This window comes from Delphinapterus leucas, chromosome 10, assembly GCF_059928025.1.
Source record: "Delphinapterus leucas isolate spDelLeu-1000000601 "Yukka" chromosome 10, BTC_Dleu_Yukka2, whole genome shotgun sequence".
Classification (NCBI taxonomy): domain Eukaryota; kingdom Metazoa; phylum Chordata; class Mammalia; order Artiodactyla; family Monodontidae; genus Delphinapterus; species Delphinapterus leucas.
The window spans coordinates 84,695,513-84,722,796 of record NC_143138.1 but is presented as its reverse complement, the minus strand read 5'-3'; the positions used below and the strand labels follow the sequence as shown (position 1 = coordinate 84,722,796).

General features: G+C 41.6%; 1 protein-coding gene across 1 annotated transcript in view; it reads left to right on the top strand.

Moving 5' to 3' along the window:
* The window catches only part of MDFIC2 (MyoD family inhibitor domain containing 2), a 98,793-nt gene extending 90,693 nt beyond the window's left edge, over positions 1-8,100 (top strand). The window contains exon 4 of the mRNA XM_022572569.3: positions 7,526-8,100. Within this exon, the coding sequence (XP_022428277.1) occupies positions 7,526-7,785 (260 nt within the window). The 3' untranslated portion in view covers positions 7,786-8,100. The remainder of the gene's footprint in view (positions 1-7,525) is intronic.
* Positions 8,101-27,284: the final 19,184 nt, after the last annotated feature.

Here is a 27,284-nt window from a genome sequence, read left to right as displayed (position 1 = left end):
CTCTGCCACCTCCTCCCTTGGTCTCTCTAGGGCACTAGTAAATCACTGCTACTGGCATTAGCTCATTGGCCACTAGCGACTAACTATTACTAGACAGACCACTAGTAAGTGGCATTAGCAGAAGTCACAAAGAGAAGGGCATTCGGAAAAAGATAAAACCAAAGGGAAGATACAAAGCAGAGAGAAAGAAGGAGATATACCCCAGGCTTTCCTTTCTCCCACCCTCCCATTTCCTATAGCTGCCTCCTATTGGCTGGAGCTAGCCAGAAGCCACCTGGCAGAATGTGCAAAACACACCTTACCAGTCTTGGGAATACAGAGGGGCGTAGGGTGAGAGGGGAATGGAAGGCAGAACAGGTCACCAGGAGGCCTAGAGCATCTGGTGCCAGGCTTGAATGTGACAGAAGAAAGTGTGTGTGTTATGAAGGGCAGGTCAGCTTCAGAGTTAAGGGCTCTGGAGGAGACAATCTAGGTTCACATGACAGCCCCACCACTTCCTGTATTTCTTCAATTCTCTGAGCCACAGTTTCCTTATCTATAGAACAGTAGTAGTACTCAATTGAGAGTTATCTCAAGACCCATGTGAGATGTTTGTAAAGTGTACAGGACTGCAAATTTGCTTTACACGAACCAGCTGACACATCTAACAATGAGAAAGAGAGCACAGATTTTTGGATCCAGAGTTAGATTAATTCCTTGCTCCACCACCATACAGGTGAAAGTTTTAGGACAGTCAGTGACAATCCCTAAGCATTAGTCCTTACATCTAAAAAGTGGGGACCATGTTGTTTATCTCTTATTGTTCATTTATTCATTCATTCAACAAGAGATAAGCCATTCTTGTGACTTAGGTTTTAGTAGGGGGGGAACTAATCAGTAAACTAATTAGTATACTATCCTGTGGTCAGTGCTATGAAGAAAACAACAAAGCAGGGTGCTTTGAGAGTTTCTGCAAGGATGTGATTTACAGGGAAGGTGTTTTAAGCTAAAGACCCAAAGGTTGAGTACGAGTTAGGTAAAGTTGTGAGGGGAAAGTGTGCAACACAGGCCAGAGACAGAGCATGTACAAAGGCCCTGAGCTAGGTGCATCCCAGGAACTGAAATTTAACCAGTGTGGCTGGAGTGCAGTGAGCAAGGAGGACACTAGAACTGGAAGGCAGAGAAACAGGCAGGAACCTGATCACACAGGAGCTTGCAGGCTATGCCAAGGATTTAGGACTTGACTCTAAAGGGAGAGTGAGACGTTCTAATTAATGATTAACAGTATCACAGGGGCTCATGAATTTGAGGTGGGCTCATGTGGAAGCAGTGTCAGGACAGGAGGCTGTTTCTGTTGACCTGATGATGGCTGATGGTGGCTACAGCTAGGATGGTGGATAGAGGCTGATGGGTTTCAAATAGGAATTTGAGAGAGAATCAGCAGAACTCAGGAAAGAACTGGCTGGGAAGGGTACGATGAGGAAACGGAAAATGACAAGAATGAGTCCCAGATTTGTGCCAATTCATCTGCGTGTTCGGGAGCCATTCACAAGAGAAAACGAGGGAAGAGACAGGTTTGTGGGATGCGGGAAAGAGGGACACCCATGATGTAATGCGGCCTTGGTAAGTGTGAGATGTTCTGAGCACAGAGCAGAAGAGATGGGAAGCAGGCAGCTGGATGCAGGGATGATGTTTTGGATGGGCCAAGAGGAGAACTAATCATAGGCTATGACTCTGGACATCAAGTTTATTAAACATTAAAGTCCCAAGGAATACCGCAGGCAAAGGAAAATATACCCATTCAGGAGAACGGAAAGTCCAACTCTCTTTTCAAACAGTGCCATTTTCAATTTTCCTCTGAACTGCTTACGCTACCTTTGTACAAACATAAACTGGCCATATGCAAAACAGGTTTGCCTGCTCGTGTATAATTATTTAATATGTCTTTTAGGAACAGTGTGGAACACACTTGAAAGTGGGGAAAAATCTGTTTTCAATTCATTAATGTTGCCGTGTTTCTCTAGGCAAGAGGCTCTGCCCTTTACAACCAAATAAAAAGGACTGACTTATAAACAGAAAAAAATGGGCTCTATTCTCAAGTGCAAAATAGAGAGATGGAAGGAAACAAATGCCAACTTGACCAAAGGATTAGGCCAACATAACTTTTTTTATAAATAAAATCTATAGTATACATCAGAAGCGGAGACCTCTGGAGTCTGCCAATTTGAGGAGACGTTGGCAAGAGGATTTGAACCAAACGGTTATACGCCCACAGGAAATTATAAGGCCATTTTACAAACAGGTTTTCACACTCTGATAGGAAACACCAGCTCCCATCCCCACAGAACACCCTACACCCAACCTGACTTACTTCCAAGCCAAACTTTCAGTTTCGCACCTACAAAGGACAGGACCTAGTGGGAAAATCATTTGTATATGGTCATGGACCTGAGTCTCTAGCCTAAAAGATCAGGGAGCATTTGCTTGGAATATTTTCTTCTGAGAACTTCTTCTTTGCCAGGGGCTGCTATAGCAGCAGTCTTGGAATTGCAAAAACGTGACGAGGTTTTATGCCTGAAATCTTTGACCACCAACACGCCCTCTTCAGAAATGCATACGCAGAATACAGTCTATGTACGGCACTCACTCACTCCTGAATTTCTGCGGGAGATTTATAGTGACTTATGAGTTACGGGTGAGTTGGCCACATGCTAGAAACTGGCTCTGAGTGAACAAAAATACTCCCAGTCTGGCAAAGAGATGAGTACACACACCACAGTCATACTATGGAATAGTCCACCTAAACTACAAATATTGAGTAATGGCCACAGCACCTGCAAAAATATATGGCAATTAAAGTGGTCATAAAAGTCATGGTGTGGTTCTTTACCACTGTCTTATGGGGAAGAAAGAAATGGACGGTGAGAGGCGGGGGGAGGGGAAGGGACACAGGGATGAAGGGGGATTTCTGTTTACCTGTATGCAGAACTCACTTTAGACCTTTATAGATGTTTTTAAAAGAAATAAGAATGGTTTTCTTTAAACTATTTGTTCCCTTTCAGAGCAAGTTTCCATGCTCTCCCTTCTCTTAAACACTAAGAAGTATATGAATAAGAAAAGAAAAAAGTTTTCTGGAAAACAGTGTTTGAATTCAATGAAGGGAGCTCTAGGAACACTTAGATCGCTCTGACAGGTGAGGCAAAGAGCGAAATCTCTCCTGCAGGCTTGTACAGTTACAGTCAACTGAAGTCTGAAAACCAAAGGTTATTAACATTCTTAATGGGGGAAAAATAGATTACAAAAAGTCTAATGTTAATTGATTGATAAGCCCATCAGGAGGAATGAATTTTTCTCCAATTCATGCTAGAATGCTACTTTCAACCATCAAGTCTTCAGGATGCTGATTTTAATTAATTAGATGCTGTATCACATGAACACTTACCTATCCTTTTTCAAAACCCTCACACGTTGTTGAGACTTTCTTAACTAAAAAAAGGAAGAAAGGAAGGAAGGAAGGAAGCAAGGAAGGGAGGAAGGGAGGAAGGGAGGGAGGGAGGGAGAGAAAGAAAGAAAGGAGGGAGGGAGGAAGGGAAGGAAGGAAAAAGAAAGAAAAAGAAAGGAAGGAAACAGAAACTAGCAAACAGAATCCAGCAGCACATTAAAAGGATCAAACACCATGATCAAGTGGGGTTTATCCCAGAATGCAAGGATTCTTCAGTAAATGCAAATCAATCAATGCGATACACCATATTAACAAACTGAAGGAGAAAAACCATAGGATCATCTCAACAGATGCAGAAAAAGCTTCTGACAAACTTCAACACCCACTTATGATAAAAACTCTCCAGAAAGTAGGCATAGAGGGAACTTACCTCAACATAATAATAAAGGCCATATATGACAAACCCACAGCCAACATCGTTCTCAATGGTGATAAACTGAAACCATTTCCACTAAGATCAGGAACAAGACAAGTTTGCCCAATCTCACCACTGTTATTCAACATAGTTTTGGAAGTTTTAGCCACAGCAATCAGAGAAGAAAAGGAAATAAAAGGAATCCAAATCGGAAAAGAAGTAGTAAAAGTGTCATTTTTTGCAGATGACGTGATACCATACATAGAGAATCCTAAAGATGCTACCAGAAAACTACTAGAGCTAAACAATGAATCTGGTAAAGTAGCAGGATACAAAATTAATGCACAGAAATCTCTTGCATTCCTATACACTTATTATGAAAAATCTAAAAGAGAAATTAAGGAAACACTCCCATTTACCACTGCAACAAAAAGAATAAAATACCTAGGAATAAACCTACCTAAGGAGACAAAACACCTGTATGCAGAAAACTATAAGACACTGATGAAATAAATTAAAGATGATACAAACGGAGAGATACACCATGTTCTTGGATTGGAAGAATCAACATTGTGAAAATGACTATACTACCCAAAGCAATCTACAGATTCAATGCAATCCCTATCAAACTACCAATGGCATTTTTCACAGAACTAGAACAAAAAATTTCACAATTTGTATGGAAACACAAAAGGCCCCTAATAGCCAAAGCAATCTTGAGAAAGAAAAATGGAGCTGGAGGAATCAGGCTCCCTGACTTCAGACTATACTAGAAAGCTACAGTAATCAAGACAGTATGCTACTGGCACAAAAACAGAAGTATAGATCAATGCAATAGGATAGAAAGCCCAGAGAGAAACCCACGCACCTGTGGTCACCTTATCCTTTTTTTTTTTTTTTTTTTTTTTGCGGTACGCGAGCCTCTCACTGCTGTGGCCTCTCCCGTTGCAGAGCACAGGCTCTGGACGCGCAGGCTCAGCGGCCATAGCTCACAGGCCCAGCCACTCCACGTCATGTGGGATCTTCCCAGACTGGGCCACGAACCCATGTCCCCTGCATCAGCAGGCGGACTCTCAACCACTGCGCCACCAGGGAAGCCCGGTCACCTTATCTTTGATAAAGGAGGCAAGAATATACAAGACAGTGTCTTCACTAAGTGGTGCTGGAAAAACTGGACAGCTACATGTAAAAGAATGAAATTAGAAAACTCCCTAACACCATACACAAAAATAAACTCAAAATGGATTAACGACCCAAATGTAAGGCCAGACACTATCAAATTCCTAGAGGAAAGCATAAGCAGAACACTCTATGACATAAATCACAGCAAGATCCTTTTTGACTCACCTCCTAGAGAAATGGAAATAAAAACAAAAATAAACAAATGGGACCTAATGAAACTTCAAAGCTTTTGCACAGCAAAGGAAACTATAAACAAGACCAAAAGACAACCCTCAGTATGGGAGAAAATATTTGCAAATGAAGCAACTGACAAAGGATTAATCTCCAAAATATACAAGCAGCTCATGCAGCTCAATATCATAAAAACAAACAACCCAATCCAGAAATGGGCAGAAGACCTACATAGACATTTCTCCAAAGAAGATATACAGATTGCCAACAAACACATGAAAGGATGCTCCAACATCATTAATCATTAGAGAAATGCAAATCAAAACTACAATGAGGTATCACCTCACACCAGTCAGAATGGCCATCATCGAAAGGTCTACAAACGATAAATGCTGAAGAGGGTGCGGAGAAAAGGGAACCCTCTTGCACTGTTGGCGGAATGTAAATTGATACAGCCACTATGGAGAACAGTATGGAGGCTCCCTAAAAAACTAAAAATAGAGCTACCACATGACCCAGCAATCTCACTATTGGGCATATACCCTGAGGAAACCGTAATTCAAAAAGTGTCACGTGGGCTTCCCTGGTGGCGCAGTGGTTGAGAGTCCGCCTGCCGATGCAGGGGACACAAGTTTGTGCCCTGGTCCGGGAAGATCCCACATGCCACGGAGCGGCTAAGCCTGTGAGCCATGGCCGCTGAGCCTGCGCGTCCGGAGCCTGTGCTCCGCAACGGAAGAGGCCACAACAGTGAGAGGCCCGCATACCGGGGAAAAAAAAAAAAAAAAAAAAAGCGTCACGTACCACAATGTTCATTGCAGCACTATTTACAATAGACAGGACGTGGAAGCAACCTAAGTGTCCATCGACAGATGAATGGATAAAGAAGATATGGCACATATATACAATGGAATATTACTCAGCCGTAAAAGGAAACCAAATTGAGTTATTTGTAGTGAGGTGGATGGACCTAGAATCTGTCATACAGCGTGAAGTAAGTCAGAAGGAGAAAAACAAATACTGTATGGTAACACATATATGGAATCTAAAAGGAAAAAAAAAATAGTCCTGAAGAACCTAGGGGCAGGAGAGGAATAAAGACACAAATGTACAGAATGGATCTGAGGACACAGGGAGGGGGAAGGGTAAGCTGGGACAAAGTGAGAGAGTGGCATGGACCTGTATACACTACCAAATGTAAAATAGATAGCTAGTGGGAAGTAGCCACATGGCACAGGGAGATCAGCTCGGTGCTTTGTGACCACCTAGAGGGGTGGGATAGGGAGGGTGGGAGGGGACGAAAAAGGAAGGGGATATGGGGATACATGTATACGTATAGCTGATTCATTTTGTTATATAGCAGAAACTAACACCACAATGTAAAGCAATTATACTCCAATAAAGATGTTAAAAAAAAAAGAAAGGAAGGAAGGAAGGGAGGGAGGGAGGGAGGAAGGAAGGAAGATGTTAAGAAGTTATAATTTTAACAAGAGAACTGCTACATCTTCTAACTAATTCTCTTTATGGAAACAAAAAATACAATAATCTATAACCCATCACAGCTGTTTGGCTAGAATTACCAATTACCTTCAATGCCTTAGAGATACTTTTCACACTTTTACAAGTCTGCATAGTAAATTTTTAAACCAATTTTCTTAAAGAGGATTGATAAGATTTATACCATTTTAGGTGTACACGATGACATATTTAAGTTGATATAAAATCAAGGCTTTACATAAATGGAGGAAAAAGAAGACAGGGATTAAAAATAAAAGACAACCCGAAACAACTATGATTATTTAAAAAATCATTTATGTTAGGTTTTGAAATGTGCTTTTCACTCACATTTGAATATGGGTGTTGCATATTTACTGGAGTCCACATCAAACAAACAAGAAAGCCTTGTGACGAGAAGCCAGAAATGTGTATGATCGCTCATTGTCCCCTGACCTAATTGCTGCTGCAAGCTCCCTGCACTTGGGGAGGACTTGCTGTTTTTCAGACCACTGCAAGGTTTCCAGATAGGCAGCTAATTGTGTGGCTTCCCAGCACCTCTGCAGACAACGTAAATAAAGGAGTTTAGAAAAGTGACAGCACTTTAAATAACCAGATTAGGTGGAATCAATAGGAAATGCTCAGGAAGTTAATGAAGCAATTAATTAAGTAGAGTGGTTGGGGGAGGGGGAGCTTGAGAGGAAAACTGGTGTACATCGCCCCTAATACGGATAAATAATTAAGAGTGGGCTATAAAGTTATCAAGCACACCACTGCACATGCCTCCTCTTCATATGCGCCCCCAGAGGGGCCACCTGTAATTGTCTTTCTTCTTCTTTAAACAGAGGACTGTGCCTCCCTCATCCTCACCTGTCTGTTTTGCCAGTTTTTGGATTGCCTCCTGATGCTCCCGGATACGTGTGAAACGGTGTGTACCAGTTTGTGCTGCCCCTCTCACAGGTATCGCCACACCTCAGATGAAAGCCACTCCCGGAATGACTGCAACTGCAACTGTGACATAGACTGCAGCCTTTTTGAATCTTGCCAGGAGACCAGTGAGTGTCTGGAGCTGGCCATGGAGATTTCAGAAATCTGTTACCACTAGCACGACAAAGGAACCACATGCCGGCAGACCCTTTGGCCCCCGGGGGAAACTCCATTACAATGAGACTGTGATTTCTATGCGCTGAAATGTAAGGACTGTATACATTTCTTGGATGCTCCAGACCATTTTATTCTGCACCTGTCTGGGAAAAAGGTAGTATTGTCAACTCAATGGCCTTATTCCAAATTTCCCAACCGCATGGCTCACTGAAAAATCAGATCTTGATCACATGTGATGAACAAATCTTAAATACCTCTTAAATGCCATAGGTACAAGATGTTTCTTAACTGTAAAACAGCATGTGAAACCATTCTGTTATTGCACTCACTGGCTTGCATCATGGATTCAACTTCATTCACAAATTCAGGACAAATTAGCACATTCTTTTAGAACTGACATACATTAGCTTGTCCTTCTAATGGACTCATGTATAAACATTATGCATTGTTGGTTATTATTAATAATGCATTGCATAACATCATTTTGTAATTAAAAATTTATTTGTACAGTCTCTTAAAATTCACTTATATGTTCAGTTTAGGTAGGAAAGGGAATTAAATGAATTAGAAACCGTGTTCCTATAATTACTACAGATGTCTCCAAGACATATCCAGTGAATTTTGAATATGATGTACTTCGAGAGAGTGCTGTAATTCTAGACCGTATTATTATTATGTCTATGACTATGTCATAACAGGTTATGCATGTTCTTAATTTGTTACAGAAAGGCTTTTCTTTATTCTAATGAGCAGAAATGGGAATTACGTGCAAGTTTCAAGAAAATGACCCCAGATCATCAATTTGCCATTTTCCTCATTCCTGTTTGTCAGGTACAATAAGCAGCAGGATATTAAAACAGAACCATTTCATTTTACTGAACGATGAGTTGTGTAGGCACCTGAAAGAAATACATGTGTAGGCACTTATTCAGCACTAAGTTTCCTAATACAGCACGTGCTTCACAAACCATGTTTTTTTTTCTTTTTCTGATAATTCAAGTGATTCATAATTATGTTGAGCACTTCCTCACACGTACAAAAATTTTTTTAAAGATGTGATACAAACGTAGAAAGTGACTTCCAACTCCAACGAATTAAAACAATTTGTGCAGGTTGAAGTTACTTTGGAATTTTCTTTACTTTCTGTAGGCATGGCGTTGCTCACAAACATGTGCTTAAATATTCCCAGGGATATCTTCACTGAATATAAAAAAGCACACTATATCAATAACCGAACAAAGAACACGAAAGTAAAATGGAGAGTCGAGGGAACTTTTTATGATTTAGGCAACAACAACAACAAATTCCTGTCCTTGCCTGACTTAGGTAATTTTGAACAAAAGCTATGCTTGTTTTGTTTCTGTAATCAACTAGCACATTCTTCTACTCTGCAGTAATTTCCTCAAAACGCTGAAAACTCTTAATCTTTTGAAAATATTTTTAAGCTTCCCATCAAAAGGCACTGAACTGCTCTTGTCTTGTTCCAGATAGCACAGAGCATCCATGGTTAATGCAGGCTTCATCCCTGTTTGACTATCATGTTTTCCACTAAGTACAGAGCATGTGATTGCCCACCCCTTAGGAAACACTTTGGTCTCAGTGCTTTTCGGAAGCTCAGAGACAACTCTATTCTCTATGCATAGAACCTGTAGATCTTTATGAGGGAAAACTGTAAACCCTTAAGAAGGGGACTTGGAGCTGTTCTTACCCAGTATTTTCATTTTTCTTAAGAGAAAATAGAGGACCCCAAGAACTGACTTATCCAAGACCATACAGTGATTTAATGGCAGTGTCGGGAACTCAAACCGGTGGTCTAATTTTCTAATGACACTGTACCACCCCAGGATTCTCCACTTCTTAGTCCAGCTTTACACAGTGATACAGCTACTCCAACTGTTCAAATATTAAACTACTACTAGACTGGCTCATAAACAGTTGCTACCGTGAACCTCCTTAGGGCTTCTCCCTGTACCCCCAGCCACCTGGCCCCTCTCCAAGCACCCACCCACCTCCCCCCAATCCAGCCACTCAAGGAAGAACACCTGGACCTGCAGGGGGTTTCTGGGATCCTGTCCCAATAATATGGTACCTGGTGTCATTGATCAGGCCATGTCATATCTGGTGTTATTTATTTTGACCATCATCCCCTTATTCTTTCTAGTCTACATACCCTCAAATTGGGCAAAGATGGTCCACTTCGAATGTGAATTGAACGCTTGTCAATTAGAGACGTTAAGAATTGTCAGGTCTTGGGCTTCCCTGGTGGCGCAGTGGTTGAGAGTCCGCCTGCCGATGCAGGGGACACGGGTTCGTGCCCCGGTCTGGGAGGATCCCACATGCCACGGAGTGGCTGGGCCCGTGAGCCATGGCCGTTAAGCCTGCGCGTCCGGAGCCTGTGCTCCGCAACGGGAGAGGCCACAACAGTGAGAGGCCCACATACCGCAAAAAAAAAAAAAGAATTGTCAGGTCTTATTTTATACTGTGGTCAGAATACTACAAGATCTTTCTGTGGCCTCTCTTATCACGGTTTGTTAACTTATTCCTCACTTTCAGAATTCACCATGCTCCATGCTCTAACAGAAAGGATCGGTTATACAAAGTGTGCAATTTCTTTTCTTTATCACCAATAATAAAACATCATCCTTTTTGCAAACATGAATGGCTCTTTCAATTGAATTCTTGCACAATAAAATATACGCAGCTGGGAAAATGCAATTGCAGAGGTAAGACAGATGAAAAAGGAATGTGGTTATTGATTAAATACAAATATCAGAATCTGAGAAGGCTCAGGTTTTTTTCTCTGCAATGATGAAGGCCGGTGATCACAAATAAAGATAATGTTGTTCTTTAAGGTGGGCTTTTAAGGGAAAAGAATATTCTGATTTAAGGAAGCACAATAGATAAGAGAGATCTGAGAACATACAACCTTTATAGGGATTCCAGAAGAGAAATTTTTTTTTCCCACAGCAATATAACCAGATAAGTACATTGTCTTTGCTTTGCTCAATGGATTTTTATAAAACCATTGCTTCTCTAAAAGCCTACAAAATATGGAAAGCCATTAAAAAAAGAAGTTACATTTAACTTGCTGATGAAATTTTCCCACTACATAAGCTGATAGGCCTACAAAATTAATTATCAATGCTGGACAATCAAAGTTAATAAAGCAAAAGTCGCTTCCGTTTTTTCCAAAGAAGTAAGACAACATAGTCAGGGAACCTTTACAAATAGGAAACATCACATGAAGGCATATCAGCATTTTTTCAAGGATAAATGTGAAGGTGGAAACGTTTCAAGGACAGAATTCATTATCCAATGCCTCTAAATTTCTCCCTCTACAAAATGAAGCAAAAGAGTAATACATACACTTAAGAGACGCACTTTGACTATAAGAATTTTGCCCATCAAATGCTAAGTTCACCAAGGGTACACAAACTGATGACCTGTGATAAAATTATAAAATTTAAGTATTTGATTTAATAGTTTGTTGGGTGTTCTCTGAAAAATATATCTGAGTTAAAACCTGAAGAGTTGCCATATAGAGCCTCACGTGAGCCGTTTAGAAAGGCAGAGTGAATAAAGCATAATTTTCCAGTGATCATAATCAACACTGGACCAAAACTGTATTAGTGAGATCCTCTACGTATGTCTAGACAGCTCCTTACATTACTGTGAAGAAGTCCAGAATGTGGGGAGGGATGAAAACGGAGGAAGGGACAGGACATGTATCAGCATTGGATAAAAGTGCCTCCTTCTGGCCTACCATCTGGATTGGATAAAAGTGCCACCTTCTGGTCTACCATCTTGATTGGATGAAAGTACCACCTTTATCCAGGTCTACCATCTTGATATGCTTCACAGCCTCACTTTTGCCACTGTCTATAAAGCAGTGGTTCTCAATTAGGGGTGATTTGGCAATCATTTGGCAATGTCTGGAGACATATTTGGTTGTCACAATGGAAAGAGGAAGGATGTGATTAGCCTTTAGTGATTAGAAGATAGGAATGCTAATAAACCTCCTACAACACACAGGATAACCTCCCCAAAGAGCTCTGCGAGGCTTTCTATCAGTCTCAATGAACCATCACCAAACTGACCTTAAAAAAACTGTTGGAGGGGTGCCCTGATGGCGCAGTGGTTGAGGGTCCGCCTGCCGATGCAGGGGACACAGGTTCGTGCCCCGGTCCGGGAAGATCCCACATGCCACGGAACGGCTAGGCCCGTGAGCCATGGCCGCTGAGCCTGCGCGTCCGGAGCCTGTGCTCCACAACAGGAGAGGCCACAACAGTGAGAGGCCCACGTACCGCAAAAAAACAAAAAACAAACAAAAAAAAACTGTTGGAAACAGACTTGCCAGGTAAAAGACAGGATGCCCAGTTAACTTTAAATTTCAGATAAATAACAAAAATATTTTAGTATAAGCATGTCCCAAACATTGCATGTGACACACTTATACTATGAAATGATTCCTCATTTATCTGAAATTCAAATTTAAGTGGTTTTCCTATATTTCTATTTGCTAAGTCTAGCGGCCCTAGTTCAACAGACTCCACATTTTGAGAGGGAATGTAGGGAAATGGTGATCCTTCAGCTCCCTCCCTGACTCCAAGCGAGGAATGATTGTTGACCTCTTTGGTCAGAAGCCAGGACATTCACTGGGCCACATTTTACCTGGTGGTGTAATTTAGGTCGGGGAACCTGGTTTAAAGATCAGCTCTAAAACAGGACACTCTCATTTTCCCTCCTGTCTAAGGTTCCTGTCTTGGACTAAGCTGGTCATGTCACATCTCTGTTGGCAACTGAGGAAGCACCTTAGCCAAGAGCTATCTTGATTCAAGAAGTAGTAAGCAGAGGCCTTCACTTACACCTTCACATCTAAACCATATTTTCTGATTCAGTCTTGGCTAGAAAGACCTGCCCTGAGTAGTGCTTGCATCTCTAGATCAACAGCTCCCTCTGCCAAAATTCAGTAAGGGAAAAAGGGTGAGTGGGAGGGTGAAATTGAGGCATTTCTTAAACCTGGACTGCAATACCATCTACTAACACCTGAACTTCACCATGCACTCTTAGTATATAGTTAGGAGGAGACCAGAGAGCCTGAAAGTGTTCCCTTTACTACATTATTCTTATTTATTTTACGGATGAGAAAAATATCAAATAGAAAATATTTGGGCGGGGGGGGAAGGGAAGAAGGATAGACTGGGAGTTTGAGACTGACACACTGCTATATTTAAAATAGATAACCAACAAGGACCTACTGTTAAAAATATTTGATTAAGTGCTTTATATACATTATCGCAATTCTCTCAACAGCCCTATGACACAGGTCCTACTAGCATCCCTATTTTCCTAGGGAAAACAGAGACCTAAAGAAATTAAGTAACATGCCCAAGGTCCATACCAAATAAGCAACTGTCACAAGGCTTGAACCCAGGTCTGTTCATTCCAAAGTTTATGCTTTTAATCACTAAGCCTAAAAGCTGTCCATATGAAAAATGACCAAATCAAAATAAAGTTCAAGTATTCACTTCTAAAGCAAAAGCAATCAGAAAAATACGACACTATTCAAAGAAACCCATTCACTGATAGTAAATGTTTTCCAAGCTGTTATCCTGTGCAATGATGAGAATCTGAAACATCTTCAATATGCTTTTTTTTAATATGCTTTTAAGATATGTACCCAATAAGTAATAAATGAATGTATTGCAATTTAATCTTTATGTGAATGCAAAGTGAATGTATTGCAATTTAATCTTTATGCCAGTAGCTGTGCCCCATTCATCTCTGGTTATGAAGCCTTACATTTTAGTGCTCCATTTTAGCAAAGCAACTTTGATCTCTACCTCCAGAGTCCATATCCTGTACACACACCCAGGCCAGCCCTCATCAGTATTCCATGAGAGCATAAATTGTTTTTAATCAGTCAACAACACTATGTCAACCAAATGCATTCTGATTCTGAGACCTTTTATCTCAAAAGCTATGCAGAAACCAAGGTCACGGTAATCTCTTTTATGGTTTATAGTTCCTCAAATGCACTTACAGTGAATTTACAATGCCACAACTTACTTTGTGGATTCTGAGCTTTCACTAGGTTCAGCCCTCTCCAACATCCTCTTTGTTTCCTCTTTCAGCACTTTCTGCCTAAGGGTCTTCACTGAACATCAAGTTCCCGTAAATATTAAAAAAGAAAAATAATATTGAACAAGATTCTCCCAGCAGGTAAGCCACTCATCATTTGTAATTGAGGCTCTTCAGAAAGCTGCATGAATGTTTCAAATCACGGCTGTACAGCTTTGTAATATGAGGTGCAGGCCCCTGCAAGGGGGCAGGAAGGTAAGAAGGTAGGATTGTGCCAATGCTGTCACTCCGCCATTGTTACAATCAAATACCTGCTCACGTGGCCAAAGCAGTAAACCACCTAGCTCAGGGGACAAGTCCGGGGAGCTGCTCTTGGAGAGATGAGGCAGAGATAGGGTTCTAAGGGCCTCAACAGATCCACAGACCTCATGAAGTTACCTCCTAGCTCACTTTTTTGATGACTCTCATTCTAAGCAATAATATGCATAAATTCATGGTCTTGATCTACTAGTACCATTTTTACAATAATGTACTAGCCAGGTATTAGAAATAATTTTGAGAACAAAAGTGTCCGTAGCACCAAAAATCATCCTGCATGCCACCAATGGTACTTACACTGGGCAACAGTAGGTTCAATGAAAGCAAGAATGAGAGAAATTTGGTGACCAGTTGGGAGGTTATTGGCCAGCTCCAGGTAAGACTTAGTAGAGGCCTGTACTAGGTGGGTGGTTGGGAAGTGAGTGCTTGGAAAGGAGGAAGAGGCAAGGTTCATATCTAGAAAGGGCGCTGGATGTTACTTTGTGATGTACTTAGGGGCAAATGAAAAGCCACTGAAGAATGGCAGGGAGTTACATGATTAAAGTGGTGTAGGAGGAAGATGGACCATGACACAATGTACAGGACAAATTAAAGCAAGGAGACACTAGAGGCTGACAAAGGAGCCATCGCAATGAGGCATGGGGTGCTGAAGGCCTGAAATAGGATGGTGACAGGAAAAACAAGATGGAAGAGATGGATGGGAAAGAAATTAGAAAAGGACCATTAGTCCTTTCTCAAACTCTTCTCAGTTTAAGACTCAAATATTCCCTACTGTCTATCATGTCTATGAGACATGAAGCCATTATTTTCATTAGGGAAGGAACCGGTCAGGGAGGGGAGAGTTTTATTCCAAGTGGAAAGTCAAGGTATATTTTTAGCTACATTAAGCCAGCCTTCTGCTGCTCGGCACACTGATGTAATTCCAACATAAAACATAATCTATAATATTCCAGGGGAACAAATCCAATTCTTGGTCATATAAATTTTCATATAAGTCCATCACAATTCATTCCCAAAACATCTCATTCTCTTTGAAAGCTGGAGCTGCAGCAAGTGATCAAAAAGAGTAGTTTAAAATTGCTCTGGAATTTCCAGAGATGCTAAATCTAACCTGCTGACGGCACAGGACCAATCCCCCAAACTTTAAATCAGAGGTAAAGCATTTTATGTTTTAAAAGATATATTCCTCAAAGTTTATCACAGTGTATTAAAGTCAAATGTGAGTTATTACTTACCAAATCTGGAGCTGATGTCTCCTCTTTGATTGCCCTAGGTAGGCGAGAATAAGTATCTTCCAACCAACATATTTTTTACTTTTTCGTCTGCCTCTTTCTATTTACAATAGAGTGAAAAATAATAGCCAAGGAGTGACTTTTCAGGGTTGGACGAAGTGCAAGTCCCATCTGACTAGAGCCTAAACTGTATTCCAGGCCCCTGGCAAGTTCTGCCGCATGGGGAAGGACAATGGAAACTGACTTCTCAATAGCTGGATTGGTCCTGTAGGAATAATCAGTGAAAACTCATCTGATGAACTTTCAGCACGTTTGCACTGGCTTAGAACCCAGGGTATATATTATTAGTCAGGCTTGAAATCTAGTTCTCTCTGCCCTCGCTGGTGCTTTCTGCATGAGGGAGACAGCTATGCCATAATCAGGATGCCCTGTGAAAGCCCAGAGGGAGCAGAAATTTTATAACTAATACCACTGATGCAGAAAAAAAATCCCTGTCAGTTTTTCTGGTGTTATCTGTTGCCAACATAGCAATTATGAGTAATTCAAGCCTCCTTCTAGGGGATGAGGGAGTTGGGAGGATGGAGGACATCCTTTGGTTTAAAGCGACCTTAGATCCTTTTCTGTAGGTGGGGTCAGAATATTACCTAGGCACTCAGTTAGAGGAGCATCCCAAAGGTTCACCGTCCCAAGGGCCCTCCCTTCTGGTCCCTGGGTGTTTGGCCTGTCAGGACACCCCTGCTCCAGAATGCCCAATTATAATGCAAGTATCTTCTATTAAATGACTTCAAGTAGCCATGTAACAGTAGATAAGAAGGTTGAGGTCTAAAGATAGACGTGGGTAACAGCTCTGTCTCCACTGCTTACTGGCTAAATGTATTAAATCAGTAACTAAACCTCTCTGAGTCTCACATCAGTAAAATGTGGCTATAAACACCTACCCCATAGGTCATTGTAAGGGGTAAAAAGAGATAATTCAGCAAAATCTTTAGTGTAGATTTAGTACATATAGTACATTCATTAAAATTTTCAGCTCTAATTATTATTAGCAGCACTACCCAGCTCATTTGTTCCCATAACACGAGAGATGTTTATGCTCTATTTCTGTAATAGCCCACATCACACCAATCTTTTGAGACTTAGCCATATGCCATCTTTTTCATTATTCCCTTGTTACTTATCCAGGAAACGAGCACAGTATCTAATTCCCATATCTCTTTATTTTTCCTTCTCTTATGATACAGTACCCTTTTCTCCCAAGATTAGGATACTACTCATTACAACAGATAACTTTAATAAGCACTTATTATGTGCCAAGCACCGTATGAATGGCCTTTCATGTATTATCTCATTGAATCTCCTCAACAAACTCTGAGGAATTTTACTGAAGAGGAAAGTGAGGCTTGCAGTATTTAAATAACTGTTTCACGCCAAGGGAACATGATGGCAGAGTGGAGATTTGAACTCAGGAGTCTGTTTGAATCCAAAGCTCATGCTGTTAGCCACTTAAGCTGTAAGAAGACCATGGCTGAAGTCCAGATTGGCCAATTTCAAAAGGTAGGCAGTGGGAGGGTCTGTCCTCCTTCTTAATCTGGTGAGAGGGACTTCAATGTCACCACTCAGAGAGCTTGATGTGTTCCCCTTGTTTTATTGGGAGGAGGTGAACAGTGTCGACTCCCACCCAGGAAATCAGAAGGGTGAGCTGCTTTGTCAACAGAGTGAAAGAGAGTGGCCTTCACCCCGAGAAAGCCCCCCACATGAGTGAATGTGGGCAAGGAGTTGTGTGGGTGGACTACGTATTGGTGAGGTACCTGGCAAAGAGTTGGTTCAAGAACTGCCTTACATCCTGTGTCACAGGGCCACCCAAAGTGTCTATGAGACTTCGGCAGAAAGGCAATTAGGTGTATAGCACCAAGACCTGGGGAAAGAGGGCTCACTTTCCCAGGTCAAAGGAACTGCAAGTGGGAGAACGTTCTCCATGATGGGTTCTCTGAAGAACCCACAAAAGGCACCATTAAAGAAATTGGCATCTTACACATATGACAGTTTCAGAAAAGGTGACACCATCTTATGAGGGTATCAATCAAATTAGTTGTTTTCTACCCTCCCAACCCTTCTTCTCTCCCCTCAACCTGTTCAACCTTGGTAGAATCAGAAACCAGAGCGAGTAAGCGAGTCGAGAAGGAAAAGTGGCGCCTGGAGAAAGAGAAAAGACCCACACACCCTCTCCTCCAGCAGCCAGTCCACAGGACAGTCACCAACTAGAGCAGAAGAAGACATTGACCGAATAAAATTCAGAACTATGGCTATTATTGCTCAAGCTAAGTTATGAACTGAGGCTGTGTTTATGACTTAAAGACTGTCTATTGCTGAAGACTAAACAGAATGTCATGGGGCCTCCCTAAGTTCACATCCAAGGGCCAGGGAAGGACTCCATTTGCTGAATAAATATAAAGATGGTAAGAGACAAATATAAAGTTGCCTTTATGACTACACTCCATGAGTACTGTTTGGTCAACACATACTGTTAACATTTATTTCTCATCACCCCATGGAATAGAGTCACAACATGAAAGCTTCTTGGGGGCTCTTCTGTGTTGATCATGTCATATTTCACCCAAGAAAGGTCTACACGGTTAGGTTTCTGATCCTCTGCATAACCACCCTCCAACTCGCTATTGCAATCAAACCCCTTTCAACTATTACAAAACTGTTAATTTTTTCAAAATACCACTGTTATTATTTTCCAAAATAAAAATTCCATCATTGGATATGAGAACATTTTCAGGGTTTGATTTTCTCTTCCAATGGATGAATATATGGTCACACAAGGTAGGGGAAACTACTTTTAAGAAATCCTCTGGTTATTAGAGCCTATGATGCTCTAGGTAATGTACAATGTGATGAGGAAATGATCTTTCTGTGTTTCAGGTGGGAGTACTGAGATGTTGATGGAGTGAAGGGGTCTTGCAGGTCACACTGCAAGCTCCTGGCAGCGCTGGGTCAGGACTATGGCATGACCTATTTGAATGTCCACAGAAGAGTTTAAAATAGAAGTTAGATGACTTTAGGTGGTATGTTCTGGATCTGGCAAACTGGATTCTTTTACTCATCATGAAAAGGAGTTTCCAAAAGTATCAGAGGCAACTCAAGGGTTAGTCATGCTCTCTGCTGTCCTGTAACATTTATACAATGTCTGGATATTCTCTGCAAAGTTTTCAACACTCTGCCCAGAGGTTGGTGGGAAACTTCGATCACTGAAGAGTTCTAGGCCCTGAAGCTGCTATGGTCCGATAACTGGGGGGAGAAAAGACAGAATGGACACTCACAGCTACAGCTGAGCACCTGTACGAAAGCTTCAGGTGAACACTCCAGCACAAGGAAGGGGTGTTCTGAGCCTTTTTATTATGATGCCTGAGGTTAGATGTGACCATGGATGAAATTTTAATACGGCGCTTCCTTGTGTGGGAAAATCCAATTAAGGTTTTCTTTGGAATGGAGGCAAATTCACGTTTTCTGGGGCTTGGTGCTCAATACTAGGGAGAATCATTTTAAGACTCAAGACTGCAAACATAGCTTACTTGGGCAATGTTATTAAAACACAGTCATGTGTTAAAAGAGGCTCCGCGCAAGAGAGGACCCTGGAAGCGTATGTTTCATTAGCTTCAAGATAAAAATTGCTTCTGTTTGGGATCCAATAGAATAAGTGTTTCTGCAATCTACGATGGAGGTCTAGACATCAACAGGGCAAGCAACTTCACACCTAATGGGAAAGGGCCTCAGCAGGGGATGTACATACGCTAGCATTCTCTTTGGGTGTAGACAGTCCTTTCTTACAGGAAAAGGGCAAAGCAAACTGCCCATCATGCTTCAGCTCAGTACACAATGCATTAGTCTCACCTGACAGCTTGAGAAGTAAAATACAGTGTGCCAAGAGGTACCCAGGGCTCCATTTCAGGATTCTTCCCAAGGATTCCCCATAAAGGTGACATAAACACACACAGTTATTCCAGCAAGGGCTTACAGCTAAATTATTCAGTGACAGCCAAGACTCCAAATTTCAGTTCTGACTTACCCTACTGCTTTCACGTCTTCTCTTACATCTTCAATTTATGGTTGTTGAAAATCTAATTAGTTATTAATCCTTAGGAATTATGTGCTCCAAGCATGATAAGAAACCAAAAAGGACTAAAGAGAGGGAGAAAGAAGACTTAACTGTGGAAAACTCATTCACAATGAATGTCTAGGTAGATGGGGGCTTAGCCTCAACTACCCTAAAAATGAAAAAGTCAGACCCTTCTTTAGCGAAGTGACAGTATCCCAGCATTTCCCTAAGGTTGTCGGGCACCACAGTAGTTTCAAGCAGATACTTTGTGGAATAAGCATTCTAAGATCAAGAGGTATAATATTACTCCTTCTTGGAGACTCATAGGGCAGATTAAAGGCTCTGAGAAGTCCTGCAGTTAAAACACCTATACATATGTGTTGAACTCAGCATTTCCCAAACATATATTAGCCAAAGAATGACGTCTATTAATAAGGGCAAATAGATTTGAGCCATTGGTTGAAGCCTTTATTTAACACTTTTAAAAGCGTCATGGATGGTGCACTTCATGGGGTATTATAATTCTTTTAGATAGCTGCACAAGACAGTTCTTCAGAGAAAATCAAATGACCCACCCCATCTTTGTAACCACACTGCTTCAAACAGGAATCTGCACCAACATGGAATATCCATCTGCTTTACAGAACTGAGATTTGGGATTCTTTTCAACATGACATCCAAAAGAAGATTTTGATTCTGCCACGGGGAAGCAGTGACACACTCTCTTCTTATCTTTCTCTTTGTTTCACGGTATGCGATGTGCTCTCTCCTTCTCTGTCTAACCATCCCTCTAAATAGATATCCATGCTCTTATTATTTTTTTTTTCTTTACCTGCTCTCAGTTTGATAACTGGGAAAACACTCCTTTATTTATTGATGTCGTTCGTAAGAACAGGATAGAATCACATCGGGGGCCCTGATCCACATTAGGCCATGTATGTGATGACTAGCTTATTTCAAGAAGGGTCTACCTTTTTGTCACAATTCTGGCACCCCAGGGGACATTGGGTATCTGCTGGCTTTTAGAGAAAGCTGCTCCCAAAATAATAAAGAAACTGTAACTTCCAGATTAACTAGTTAACTCGGAGATTCAGCTGCATACTCCATGATTCCTCTGTTTGAGAAAGAAATGTCTTGACCTCTGAGAAACTCCCTGCTCCTGCAGTATTGGATTTTTCTTTACCTCCATGCCAGGGTAAGTCATTTCACACAAGCCACTGACAATAGCGAAGTGGGTGCAACATTTATTCTGGGAATATTTTGTTCGTCATAGTTACTGAAAACTTTTTAAAAGGACCAGACAAATAAGTCCATAATGTACATTCATAGTCATTTCTTTGGGCAAGTCACTTAAAGTTCCTATGCCTCAGTTTCTCACCTAGAACAGGGAGATCAAACTCAGACCTCAGAGTGAAGATACAGTGAAAAAGTACATTACCTGTCTTTAGGAGAGTGGTCGACACAGCAAGTATTCAACAAAGAATAGTTAACGTAAATCCAAAGGTCTGAGGAGGACGCAAATGCCTACTTTTCCCTAAATTGTTAAGTAAGAGGGACTTTTTATGTTCAAATTTCACTTTGGATTAAGCCTCCTGTTGGAGTCTTTTTCTTTTGCATCGTTAATATATAGTGACCAAAAAATCTAATTAGTCGTTAATCCTTTGAAATCATGAGCCATAAGCGTGGTAAGGAGGCAAAAAAGGCTACAGAGAAGGAGAAAGACGAATCGTTAACTAGTAAATGTTCATTCATAATGAACTTGTATGTAGGTGGGAGCGAAGCCACAGTTGCCCTAAATTAGCGAGAAATTTACATCCCTAAGAACGATTCTGCCATCTCCATTACTTGGAACTATTAGATTCATGTTTGGGTAAAATTGAGCTAAACTGGGCTCAAGTCACATTTGGGGGGCCTCCCTATAAATTAGCCCGTGAAATCCCTGTGATTGAGGTGAAATTTCCAAAAGCTTAGTCTTCTCTGGGAAAATGAACAGACCAAAGGTTCCTGGGCGTTAGCTCCACCCCACTCCAATCTGTTAGTTTTACGTCCAACGTCAAAGGCGAGCTCTCCTCATTCCAACTGTACCCTGAACGCTCTCCCCCATTAAATACAGTTTAAAGGCCAGCTGCAGTGTGGAGCCTTTTCTCGGAGCCTACAGTTTCAAACAAACGACTGGGCAGAAGCCAGGATCTATATGGGCTCACGAAGACTGTAAAACATTTGGTGCGGAGTGGAAAAAGACGCCTGAGAGCTCTGCCAGGCGTTTTCAGCTTTCTTGCACCTGTGCCAAGTGTTTTGCAGCTCCCCTACCCCTTTCTTTGGAAGGGGGGCTGGTGGAATGGGGCGGGGTTGGGGAGATAAGCAAGCTTTCGGAGGGCATATGCCATGGGAATTGAAAAACTTGTTACCACCATTGGATACTTGTTTCCTGCCCAGTCCCTTCTCTGAAGGCAAAATGAGGACCTCCAGCCAATCTTAGTACTGGAATTCTGAGCATTTGAGCCGACTTGACATTTATTTCATCCTATCATATATAACCAAGGACTCCGAAGACCACCTCCTCCCCAGCCCCCTCCCTGAAATCTCTCTCTTGAGCTCTCAGTTGAATCACCCCTGCCCATCACCGACACCAAATTGCCAATTATTTCAAGGAAATAATTTACACGTTGAGACAGTTTGTAATATGCAAAAATGTGTGTGGAAGAAAGTATATGTTTCTTAAAGGAAGAACACCCAAAATGTTTTCGGATGAAAGTGTGAAAATGTCTAAACATAGATGACATGATACAGATCATGAGAAAGTCAATTTGAAATTATCCTGAAACGTTGTGATAATGTTTTCAAAAGAAGGAGAATTCAGGGGAAGGGAGGTGCTTCTCGGACCCTGCACAGTAGTGTTAAAGATAAAAAGTTCCACCATGGTGTACTGATTCCCATGCATTTTTTCAGTTCATTCAACAACCCTATGAATTATTTTCCCCATTTACAGTTAAGGAAACAGAGGGTTAGAAGATTTAGTCACCCGTCACACTCCTAGGAAGCAGGGCTTGGACTTGATCCCTGGTCTCTTTACCTCTGAGCTCTCACTGTTAGGCAGGCCACATTCCTCTGAAAAAGAAGCCCTTTCAGCTTATCGAGTTGTTGATGCAAAGAAAATCACACATAGAGATTCATTCCTTTGGCTTAAACTTGGATCTCTGTTAAGATGTAAGTGTTCTCTCAAGACAAAATATACAGCTTCATCAGCCACTTGAACTTATCAGGAGTGAGAAAATTAGATCCTTTTCTCTGGGCGTGTTTTACTAGGTAGAGAGGGGCAGAAACATCACTGGGCTGCTGTAGATGGGAAAGGAGCAAGAAGAGAACAGCTGCTGGTAGGGAGACGGTGAAGAGAAGTCTCCGAAAAATGGAATGGGAACTAAAACTTGTCACTTCCTTGCTCCTCCAGTGATCTCCCACTGTTCTCTGATTAATTCCAAGCTCCCCACCACGATCCGTGCACAAAGCTTCCAGCCTTAGCGGAAAAACAGTCAGTTCCCCAACTTAAGGTGCTCTTTTCTACCTCAGGCCATTTGCGTGGGCTGTTCCTTCATCTGACTAGCTTCAATTAGCCCTCCAGGTCACAGATTTTTACTCTTTCCCTGTGAAACCTAGATTTAAATTAGGAGGCCTTTGTTTCATCACCCCTTAGCACTTTTCTTTTCCTTCATGCTACGTAATTAAATTTGTGACTCCGCAGTAAGAACAGGAGTATGTCTTTTATAAACCCCTGTACACCCCATAACTAGTTTGTTCCCTGGTACACGGTTGGCACGGATTTAATATTCTGTGGAAGAATGAATGGATACAGGGTAGCACAATCTACCTTGGTACTCCCTGACTGATCTATAAGGAAAAGCACCGCTGAAAGTTCAGCCAAGGACTTGAACATGTGCTTGATTGGACACTGACGCAATTAAAGGAGATTCTTGACTACGTAGGTATATAAAAGAGACCCTGGCTTTGTAAAAAGGTTTCAGGTCTTAGATATCTACTTTCTAAGGTCTAGGTGTTATATGTAAATATATATTACACCCATACACGTATATGCTAGTATGTATATGGGTGTTATATATACTGTATGTATATTACATATAATATACAGGTATATTAGTAACTATCAACATGATTACTATTTTGTCATTATTATAATTTTGTTATTATTGTTAATATTAGAGTAGCTCCCACTGGCCCGACAACTTGCTATGTGGTAGATACCGGCCTAAACAATTTATATGTACTATTTAGTCCAAGCTTCATTAAAAAAAACCCATAAAAAGGTATTAATACCTTCATTTTACATATGAAGAATTAGGGCTTAGAACAGTTAAGACATCTGACCAAGATTCTTTTAGAGCTAAGATTAAAAGCTAAGTTTATTCAAAGCCATTTATCCTCAAGGACAATTGACTTCCAGTTCATAATTCCATCACTCAAAAACTCAAAGAAGAAAAAATCAGAACTCCCTCCCTTTTATCCATTTTTCTCTTTTTTCACACACACACAAACACACATCCCCCAAGCTTAAGTGAACAACAAAAACCCATCGCATGATAAGAGAAAAAAAGAAACAGAGCAGGAAAACGAAGGCCACAGGACAGTTGAAACTGCATGAACAACCTGCTACCACATCCATCCACCTGCTCAACAAGGACATCTTCCTTTTTTTTTTTTTTGACATCTTCCTTTTGAGTTGAACTTTTCCCTAAAGACTTCTGGACATAGCAAGCCTGACATTATAATCCAAGATCTCCCGTAGAAGTTTACTGGCTCCATTCAGCTATAACAGGAAGGATCCTAGCATGCAGCAGGCGCTTAAGTAAACTCTAAGTTTTCTTCCAACCCCTAGACACAGGCATTCTCATCAACAAGTAAAGACCTGCTTAGAAGCAAAGCTCGGGGCTTGTCAACAAAGATCCTAGTGATACTGGCCTTCAGCAAGTAAGACTCTCAGTAAAACGAGATATTGGACACCATTAGGAGTATATTCGATATGTTGCTTTGGGGGGTCAATGGAGACAGGGTGGCAGCTAAGAGAAGATGACTGGACAAGATGCTGGCCTGGTCTTGCCCTGCAGCCACTGTAACTCTCAGGTATTTTGTTCCTACATATGATGTCACTGACACCCATCTAACATTCATTCAACACACACCAAAAATACATTTATTGGGCTTCCCTGGTGGCGCAGTGGTTGAGAGTCCGCCTGCCGATGCAGGCGACACGGGTTCGTGCCCCGGTCCGGGAGGATCCCACATGCCGCAGAGCGACTGGGCCCGTGAGCCATGGCCGCTGAGCCTGCGTGTCCAGAGCCTGTGCTCCGCAACGGGAGAGGCCACAGCGGTGAGAGGCCCGCGTACCGCAAAAAAACAAAACAAAACAAAAACAAACATTTATTGAGCACTATGCTCTAGGCAATGTTTAAGTGGCTACAAATTTCACTTCTAAAAATTGGAGGAGCAGGCGCTTCAGAAGGGAGGAGGAGAAAGAACAAGGAAAAAAGGCAGAGAGCGCCCGCAAGCCAGAGCACCACGGCAGGCCTTCCAGACCCGACATTCTAAGTTTCACACTCACTTAACCTCTTGTGGCTCAATTTCCCCATCTTTAAAACGGGGACAGCTACCCTGCCTCAGGCTTCATGAGATAGTTGTGCTGTATGATGTCAGAGAAAAAAACATAATACGAAACTGCTCTATCCATTATAAAGGTCCTATGATTGCTCCATGAGCCACAAAAAAATCCTTTTTCCTCATGAAGCATCTCATCCTTTCTCATAACCCACACGGGAAGATCCTCAGTGCCTCCCCAGCGGTATTTGCCGAGCTGCAAACGCCCCACACGTGCTGGCTTCCCACTACCACACCCCAGTTGCAAAACATTCGTCCCTTCTCAGTTTAACTTATTTTCTTGCAGCAACTTGTCCACTAACAGGCAGAGGTGCATTAGTGGGAGATTTATGCTAATATCTCAGCAGCGAAAATCATGAGCCTCACTATATTCTCATTCAGTCTGAGACAAGTAGCCAGGGTATGTCCTTTAACAGGATTTCCAGGAAGGATACTGCATCTTAAGAAACGCTGATTTGCAGGCATTTATATATTCCAGGAAGAGGGCTGTCTTAAGTGTATCAGAGCCTCGAGCAGAGAATTATTTTAATGCCCCTGCCTCCCCTCCACACGTCTCCAGCATAAGAGAGGAGCAGAAAATATCCACTGGCTACAGAAATGCTGGCATTGGAGAAGAGGCTGGAACCGTTTTGAAGAGCCCTCGTAAGACAATAAGACAAGCGGCCTGGAGAATGGGGTGCTATCCATCCCCAGCAACTGCTCCTAGGATGGCCCTGCCAGCATGTGTAACGGCCAACTGGTTCATCTTGCTAACTATAACGCTCAGCATATGGGGCGGGAGTGTTTATAGATATATACATACACCATACATTTTTCACAGCAAGTACATATAGAGACCATCCAACTGTATATTTTGCAGACATACAAACACGCACATATATTGTCCATATGTTCAAACAATTTTTAAGCTATATCATGAACAAATAAAGATCTCTTTACACAAAAAGTTGCAAAAGGTACCACAGTGAACACTTTGGAGCATGTATTTTGAAGACGAAAAAAGTGGACTTGAACTCCAACCTGACCTTTGCCAGGTATGTGACCTGACCTCTTCTATAAAATGGGAATAATACTGGGATCTTCCCCATAGGATAACTGTAAGAACTACTCGAGCTGATGCATGTAAAACACTTAGCGCATCATCCAGCATAAGGTAAATTCTCAACAAAGGTCGGCAGTATTACTTCTAGATACCAAGCCAGGTTGTGCTCACCAAACTTCTTTCAGAATCAAGAGAAGTCAAAACAAATGTCAAGATATTATACAGTGCCCATCTAGGGCCTTCAACAACTTGACGTCTCTTGTCTGTTTCTCACTATATCCCAGGCACGCGTCTGTCATTGTACTTACCCTATGGCAGCTCTCTCCCCTCACTAGCCTATGGCCATCTTGAAATCAGGAACCGTGTGGTTTTTCATCTTTGTTTTCTCAGCCTGTGGATCAGAAACCAGTTCATGGTAGGTGCTCAATAAATACTGATTGAACAAACTACTATTCACAGATGACACATCCTATGCAGAAAGATCTGCAACTGGGAAGTGCCAGATTCAGCCCATCAGGGAGATGTACAAATGTAAATTATCACAGTAAAAGCTGATCTCTTAAACAAAGAAGGCCAGATAAAGCAAAGGAGTGTTAAAAAAAAAAAGACTATTTTCTTCAGATATTTTCTTTCACTGAGAATATATGAATGTACATATTTTCTCTCATCTTTTCGGATAACGCCAAAGGACAAGTGGATGTTTGATAAAGACCTGCATCATTTTTCTTGCATATACCACCTCCTTAATGCACAGCCTAAAATTTCAGCCTTAGATCTTAAAGCGAAGATCACAGAGACTCTTTTTAAAAACCTATGTGAAGAACTCTTCCAGACATTATATCTTGTATCTTAGTAAATTTGGTGAATTCAAATCCTTATCTAACCTGTGAATCCCGAACACATGGAGATACTATGTGTATGGTAAATTTAAGTCTTGGAGCATGGACAGAAATATCTCTGGATGAAATGTGCTCCTGAATGGCAAACAATAAAAAATTAAGTGTAATGACTATGTGGAAAGGTGTTTTGGTGGCCCAGTGGAAAGAGCAACCATGAATGGT